The sequence below is a fragment of the Rutidosis leptorrhynchoides genome, chromosome 3 (assembly GCF_046630445.1).
Source record: "Rutidosis leptorrhynchoides isolate AG116_Rl617_1_P2 chromosome 3, CSIRO_AGI_Rlap_v1, whole genome shotgun sequence".
Taxonomy (NCBI): domain Eukaryota; kingdom Viridiplantae; phylum Streptophyta; class Magnoliopsida; order Asterales; family Asteraceae; genus Rutidosis; species Rutidosis leptorrhynchoides.
Window position 1 is genome coordinate 497,643,268 of NC_092335.1, and position 8,503 is coordinate 497,651,770.

At 31.3% G+C, this 8,503-nt stretch overlaps 1 protein-coding gene across 1 annotated transcript; it reads left to right on the top strand.

Annotated features, from left to right (window-relative positions):
* Positions 1-407: 407 nt before the first annotated feature.
* On the top strand, positions 408-8,181 carry LOC139901792 (protein FAR1-RELATED SEQUENCE 5-like). Its single transcript, XM_071884468.1, has 12 exons — positions 408-458; positions 609-729; positions 4,347-4,481; positions 4,635-4,700; positions 4,797-4,862; positions 5,143-6,010; positions 6,201-6,459; positions 6,575-6,639; positions 6,766-6,876; positions 7,057-7,126; positions 7,230-7,984; positions 8,169-8,181. The coding sequence occupies exons 1-12, from the start codon at positions 408-410 to the stop codon at positions 8,179-8,181; spliced, it is 2,580 nt and encodes an 859-aa protein (XP_071740569.1).
* The last annotated feature ends 322 nt before the right edge of the window (positions 8,182-8,503 follow it).

Here is an 8,503-nt window from a genome sequence, read left to right on the forward strand (position 1 = left end):
ATGTCTTTATCCATTTCTTCGTTAGTAAAATAGGAACAGGAGGTAATCCTTGTCGCTGCAGTTTGCACGAAACTGAAACATATCACAGCAGCGGTTTTAATGGTGGTTTGGTGATCGATTGAAAAGGAAATATATATATATATATATATATATAGCAACAAGACAACGAAAGTTGTGGTTGATGAGAGTTGTAAGGTGTTGGTGGTTCAATAAATTTGAAGTAAGTGGTGGTGTTATCAACGGTTTGAAACAAAAAAAAAATGGTGACTAGGTGATGTGGTTAACGAGTTGCAACAAAACAAAAGGTGTAGCAACAACAGTTGATAGTGGTTCGTGGTGGTTGTTTCTCAGTGTAGTTCAAAGGAGGTGAAGGTGTAAGATGGCCATGGTTGTGATACGGTTTCACGATGGACTGTGGTGAGGTTCATGGTGGTGGTGATCATAGGCTGAAGGAGGAAGTGATAAGGTGGTGATGGAATCCTATAAAAAAAATGAGACATAAAAATATGCAAGTGGTTTTGGTGGTTTAAGTGTTAGTCGAAGGTGGTGTAGGGGTTGTATGATAATGTTTAAGTGGTTTAAATGATAGTTGTCGATGGTGGTTGTAGAAACAGGAAACGGTGGTTCAGTTTAGTGATGACGATGGGTTTGATGAAGTGGGTTCGATGGTGGTTAATTATGATGTAAGAACCTGCTGTAGCAGCAGTGAATCGAACCACAAAGGTGATGGTTTGTGATTTACAATCGTGAAACGAAAAAGAAATTAAGTATAGCATCTAGCGGTGATGAAAGGTGGTTATTGATGGTGGTGAGTAGTTGTAACCGCAACCGTTTTTGGTTGAGCAAGTAACAGAAGTAGAAACCAGTTCATAGAAGTAGTAATATGAAGTGGATGTCGATGTAGATGTGTTTGTGTGGTAATGACTTGTGTGGTTTGGTTTGCAGCCGTAGTAATACAATAAGTGGGTGTGGTTTTTGGGTTACAACCAAATAAGATAAAAATGGGTTGTACTTCAATATCCAGTTGCAGAAATAAATGGGTCTCGGGTTGGGGTTATTAATCGAACTAGAAGTAGCAGTGAACAACATTTGCAGCTCAAGTTTGGTGATTGTATATGTGGGAGTGTATATAACTTCATATCAATATGTAGGTATATATAAGTCTATACATATAGATTTAGATAGATAGGAAAAGAAAGAAAGAAAACAGTAATAATATTCCTAATTCATAATTCATATTAGAGATAAAAGGAAACAGTACACATATCCGTGATTCTTAATTTCAGTCTAAATAATAATATAATATTAATTATAATATAATTAAAATTTTAAAATGTGCGATTAAGTTAGCCGTCGTCTATTATTTCATTCACGGGCTGATTTTCGTACTCTGTTGTTACTCAGTGGCGGATAAAAAGTACTCAGATAAATTCCTAATTTTTAAATTAAATGTCTTTATTTATTTTAGTCATTATGGTATAGAATTCAGTCACTAACTATTAAATAAATATTACATTAATTATTCACTCCCAACCCTAAGTAAAATATAAAAAGTTTTAAAATTCAACAAATAGTTTCTAATTATATTTTAAATAAGCCTATAATTTATATAACTCATTTTCGGATCACCGTTTATTTTAAAATTATATAAGTTTGAATTTAACTTGCTTAATATCGCTTGACTGACAAAGGAGTGCTATTATCGTTTACTAAATAAATTCGAAACCATATAAATATATATTCAATATACCTTACATAAATATATATAGATTTATTTTAATAATAATATCATATATTATTTTATTTACCTAATTAATTAACTCATATAATTTTTTAATTTATAATAATTGATATATATATATATATATATATATATATATATATATATATATATATATATATATATATATATATATATATATACAAATATATATGTCTCTATTTACAAATAGTGGTTCGTGAATCGTCGGGAATATTCGAAAGTCAACTGACTATATGAAACAGTTCAAAAATTTTGAGACTCAACCTAACAGACTTTTCTTAACGTGTCAAAAATATAATATCGTATCGAGAGTTTGATTTAAAATTAGTCGAAATTTTCCGGGTCGTCACATGTATTATGAATGGTTGATGTTTACCGACCGGTACGATACGAAAGTATACGCTTTAACACATATTAGCGTCAAGCTACACGTTGTTCAGAATCCATATCTTTAATATTGGATCAAAATACAGAAAAACAGTTACGGTTCGGTTACACGTTAACACACAGATCTTAGTATGCATTTTTATATAAAAGAGTATTGTCATGACATTATGTATGTGATATTTTTATAGCAAAACTCACGTGCTCACTAAACTTTAGCCTTACAGATATTGCATATATCTCAAGTTTAAATGTTTGAGGACTTAAGTCGAAGAGATGCCTTAAGGACATGAAAGAAGAGTTTAGAAATTATATATTTGTAGAGATGATTGTATAAAAAAATGTAATTTTTAGTGCTTCCGCTTTAAACGATGTAAATTTACGCTTAGAAATAGATGCCGAAAGGACGGGCGTTACATTATAGAAGTATAAAAACTAGGGTTTTTAATTTGGGGATGATTAACATGTGATGATGATGATGAGGATGAAAAGATAAGTTAAATAATAAAGAAAAGAAATATAATAAAAAGACTAAAGTACCCTCACATGCTTTGCACATGACTGAACAAACGGATGAAATAGACAGAAACTAGACGGGAGGACGAGGGATGTAGATTTTTAATACATTAGGGACGAGGAATGCACACAAAAAAAAAGGACATGGAGTCAAATTTGATGTAAAGTTCAAGGACGAGGAATGAAATTTTGTCTATTTATTATAGAGGAGCTAATTAGAATTCAAGTTGGAAACATGTATCTTTTAATATTATTATAGATATAGATTATAAATACCTTTTAATAATTATTTAATTAAGTTTAAATAAAAAAAATGACACGTAGGATTATTCAATTCAGAATAATTGAGAAATTGACACGTATGATTATTGGCACGCGCTTTATAATAATGTGTGTGTGTGTGTATATATATATATATATATATATATATATATATATATATATATATATATATATATATATATATATATATATATATATATATATATATATATATATATATATATGGTAAGCGGTAGTCATGGTCACTAGCTACTATATTTGGAAAAATAGGAATGATCACGTGTTTGGTAATTCAAGAATGTGTAACACAAAGATTGTATCCGAAATCCAAACCAAATTCTTTGAATGGATTTCCTCGAGGCTGAAAAACGGTAGCCTAGATTGGCTTAACTAGCTATCGAATCCGATAAAATTCGATGTCAACCCTCCAAATAAAGAAGGCATCGGCTAATGTAACAGGGTTTTTTCATCCTTATCCTCAATTGAACTCTTGGATAGAGCCTAAATGAGTGGCTTAACAATTGCTTTGTCGCTAACTTTTTTAGCACTACAACTGTAATCCCCTCAGCTTGATTCAAGTGAGGCAATACCGAGAGTAAAGTTGGGTGATAAGGGTTTTTCCCTGTGACAAATTTTTTTTTTCGAGTTATTCCTTCTAAGTAGCATATGGTTGATTATACATGTAAATGCTATTCGAGTTTGTAATCGTTTATGTAGGTATATCTCGGGCCTCAGGCCTTCTCATGTACTCTTTTTTACATTTAATAATAGTTTGTTGATCTTCAAAAAAAAAATTAACTTAAATCGAGCCTAGTTGTGACTGAAGCCAAATAAACCACACTAATGAAACAAGACAAATACCAAATTACAACAAGCTAACAAAAAATGGAACCAAACGAATCACGATAACAAATCATCCGGCTTTTGAAGGTCCCTTACCATTCGTTTCATGCATCCGGACGCGAAGTTATCCCGTCCACAGTATTTGTGAACTCCTTTACCTTTGCGTGACAATTCGTTTAAATAAAGTATTACTCTCTTGTCCATCTATATCTCGATAATTCAAATTCAAATTTAAAGTCTAATATTGTAAACATCATATGTATCATGTACGTTATGTCTAATGTCTCCATATTGTTTCTCTTATTGTTTCTCTTATCTGTCTTCGAATTATCATGAAGTGACACTAATTAAATATCTTATAATATATATATATATATATATATATATATATATATATATATATATATATATATATATATATATATATATATATATATATATATATATATATATATATAGGGGCAGGATACATGGGGAAGTAACACTTTGGGGGGAAGCAGGGGGAAGCTCTCTCCACCGTAGATCAACATCTTACAGCGCTTCTCTGTTTTTGTTACAGTGTTCCTTCCCGCTTCACGTTCAACAGGATTAGGGGCAATTACGTCATTTCGTTTTTCTTATTCAAATAAGCCTTTCACGTTATCAATTACACTCCTCTTTACGATTTATGATCTCATCGCTCCCTGGATTCTAGGTTTTTGTTCGTTCGCTGCTATATCAAAGGTGAGATTTCTCAATTTTTTTGTTTTTGATTAATTCACGATTTATTCTGCGTTTTATTATTGTTGTTATAGATCTTCGTTTTATTGTTATTTCAGACTACAATTGATGTTTTCTACTGGTTCAGAATTTAATATGGAAAATAGTGTGGATCTTCCTTCATCTTCTAATCCAAGTTTTCATGATTCAACTGGTATTGATTCTTGTAAACCTTATGTTATTTGTACAGATCTCTTAATATTACAATGAATTTCTTATTAATCTCACTTTCTGTATATTTCATTACTAGCTAATACAGTTTCTTCTCACTCCAATGATGATGCGTTGGAATCAAATTTGAATCATCCTGAAGCTGGTAATTTGTTTTTGTTATTTTTTGTTCTTCCTGTATTAGAGTTTGTTATTTTTTCCTTGAATTTATTATTGTTTTCAATCAATAATAATTTATATGAATTGTTTATTTTGTTTAGTCAGTTCTAACATTTATTATGATATTTTTATTTGTTTTTATTGAACTTTTGTACATTTAATTGTACTAATTTTGTTTACGTCTTCATAATATTGTTTTAGTAGAATAGTATTGTTTTTGAAGAATCTTAATTTTTTTCGGTTATTTTTTTGTTTGTTGCTGTTAGGTTGTTCTTCTAGTTCAAAAAAGCACGTTCTTAAATGTGTTGAACAGTTAAGTACTGATGGTTCAATGAGATGGATCCCTGTTGTTCCTGAATCAATTAAACATAAATGTGGGATTACTTTTGCATCATATGAGGAATGTTTTGAATTTTACGAAAGATATGCTGAGTCCAGTGGTTTTGATGTTAAAAGATCATCTCAGAATAGAAATCGTGATAAATCAGTTAAATATAAGCTATATCGCTGTAACAGGTATGGGACTTTTGAAGCGAAACCAATAGATACTACGAAAGAGATCCCTGCACCTACAGTTTTACCGTGTGGTAGACGTCCCAGACGTCGCAGGGTATTACATAGTCGCAAATCTCAATCTATTAAGGTTGATTGTCAAGCTTGTCTTAGATGCAAGGTTTTAAAAGATGGGAAAGTCATTATTTTCAAGTTTTTTGAGGCTCACAATCATAAACTTGTGTCTGAGGCTAATAGGAACCAGCTGAAAAGAAACAGAAGGCTCAACTTTAACAATGCTTGCAATCTTTTCAATTTGAGTACCAACTTGAATATAGGTCCTGTTGATGCTCATTCTATTGAGTGTCATAGTAATGGTGGCTTAGATATGCTAGCTTCTTCTCATGTAGATTTTAAGAATTTTCAGCGGGATTTGTCTAGGACTATAGTTGAAAGCGATGCTCATATATCTCTTCAATATCTTGCTAAGAAAAAAGAAGATGATCCGAATTTTAGTTATGAATATGTGTGTGCTGCTGGTGGTGAATTACTTGGTATGTTTTGGGCCGACAATATCTGCAAGTTAAACTATCAAGAGTTTGGAGATATTCTATCATTTGATCCAACGTATAACACCAACAGGTAAGATTCTTTCCAATTATCTATTTCCAACTTTGATTTATTTATGAAGATTATTTAGATTCTTTTCAATTCATATATTACGTAGTATTTCTTATGATCATTTAATATTTTTTTTTTTGTTATAACAGTTTATTAATGTTGTTGTGAAAGAATAATATTGTTTTTAAAAAAATTTATATGATTTTGTCAGGTATAAAATGGTTTTTGTTCCTCTAACTGGAGTTGACAATCATAAGAAATTAGTTGTCTTTGGAGCAGCTCTTTTGTCTAGTGAAACTTCTATGGCTTTTTGCTGGTTTCGTGATTGCTTTTTAAAGACATTTGGTAAAGAACCTGTTCTTGTTGCTACGGATCAAGATCTAGCAATTAAAGATGCTATAAATAAAAAGTTCACTACTGCGAAACATCGTTTGTGTATGAAACATATCAGCCAGAAGCTTTCCGCGAAGGTATTTTTTGATCAGTGTACTAATATTGTTGTTAAAGAATAATATTTATTTAACTTTTTAATGTTATTTTCTTTTTAAATTTAAGTAAGTGTACTGTTTTATTTTTATTTTTTAGGTTGGTAATGATTTGTACTCGAATAAGGATTTTCTTAAACGGATGAATTACATTTTTTGGGACCAGTAGATGACTATAGATAAGTTCGAAACTTGTTGGAAATCTCTACTTGATGATTTTAATTTGCATGGTGCTAGGTGGTTTACAGATATGTATGCTTTGAAAGAAATTTGGGTACCCTGTTTTTTCAGGGACACACCCATGAGTGCGTTGATGAGAACGTCTTCCCTTTCTGAAAGTGAGAATTCATTTTTTCATAAATGCAAGAACAAAAACTCAACAATATTTGAGTTTCTTTTACGGTTTGATTCTATTTTGGGTAAGGGTTAGAGTTTGAAATGGAGCATAAAACTATTAGGTGTGTACCAGCAGAAAGATTGAATTGCATGCTAGAGATGTATACACTCCTAATTTTTTTATGTTCGTGCAAGATGAAATTCTGCATTCTACCTTAACGTGTGCTCAGTTTAGCTGTTCTCTAGAGGAGATGGGAGATATCTATGTAAAATTCAGGAAAAGTTTCCTGAACCTCGCCCATCTTGGAACTATAAGGTCAGTATTATAGTTTTCAATTTTTTTATTCTTTATAAACAATAATATAGTTTATAAACGATAATGTTGTTATTCACATGGTTTATTTGTTATTTTGTTTCAGGTTTATATTGATCTTGAAACTGTTGAAACTAGTTGCTCGTGCCTGTTGTTCACTCGTGAGGGTCGTTTATGTCGTCATATATTTTACGTTTTTAACCTATTCGACATTCATACGATTCCTGCACATTATATTTTGAAGAGGTGGACAAGGGAAGCCTCTATTATTTTCAGTTTGGTACTCGATAATGGTGTTAAAAATACTGGAACTGCCAAAGTCTGCAATGTACTTATGAATAAGTTTAGGAATCTCGTTTTTAAATTGAAGGATGATCCAGTCAAACTTGATGATTTAGGTGAGAAACTTGATGCTATTGTTCTTGATTTTTCTTATGGCAATCTAGTTGAACATTCATCGACTAGTAGCGAAGTTCAAATACAAAGATTGATTGGATTTCCAAAGCCTGATAACGTTAGTGTTCATGCGCCTCAAGGTCGTACGAACAAAGGTGAACGTAGTAATAAAAGAATTAAATCTGCCAAGGAAAAGGCTGTTGAATCTTCTGGTAAAAAGAGGAGGAAATGCATGAATTGTGGAAAATCCGTAGGTCACAACAAAAAGACTTGCCCTGAGAAGAAGACTGTTGATTTGAATGCATTGCGTATCGAAAAAATTGTTGAACAAGAAGTTAGAAGATCGGTTCGTACTCCAAAAAAATCCAGATTTCATCCCTCTAATGCAGCAGCTAATTTAGATGATGTGTACGATACATCGGTGCGTTCTTCTTCTGCTGATAATGCTCTTGTCGATCAAGATTTGTTTGATGATGATGATGACGACGACGATGATGATGTTGATGAAGATCCTGATGTTAATTCAGATGATGAAGATTTTGAAGGTGAAGATGGGGATTTGTTTTGATAATATGATGTTGATGAATTATTTTTTTAGTAATTGATTATAGTTATCTTTTTTTCATTATTGTTCATCTGGTTTTTGAAGACCTTTTATGTAGAAGGCTTTGTTTACTTTCACATTCTTGTAAAACAATAGTATTGTTTACAAAGAATAAACTAACATTGATACTTCGAAGAATAATCTACATGATTTCTTGTCAAAACATTGATTGAAGTTTTGGAAAAAACAAGAATCTACTTTTGTATTGCAGTATTATTTAAATAAATGTAATTTCTGATAAGAAATTAATGAAATATATGATGTATTATTTAAATTTCTGTATTCTTTTAAAATTGTTTTTTGAATGAGAGAAAGAAGTGAGGAATCCTCTTCCTGCGAAGTGAGGATGATTCTGCAATAAGTAAATCAAAATGGCCATC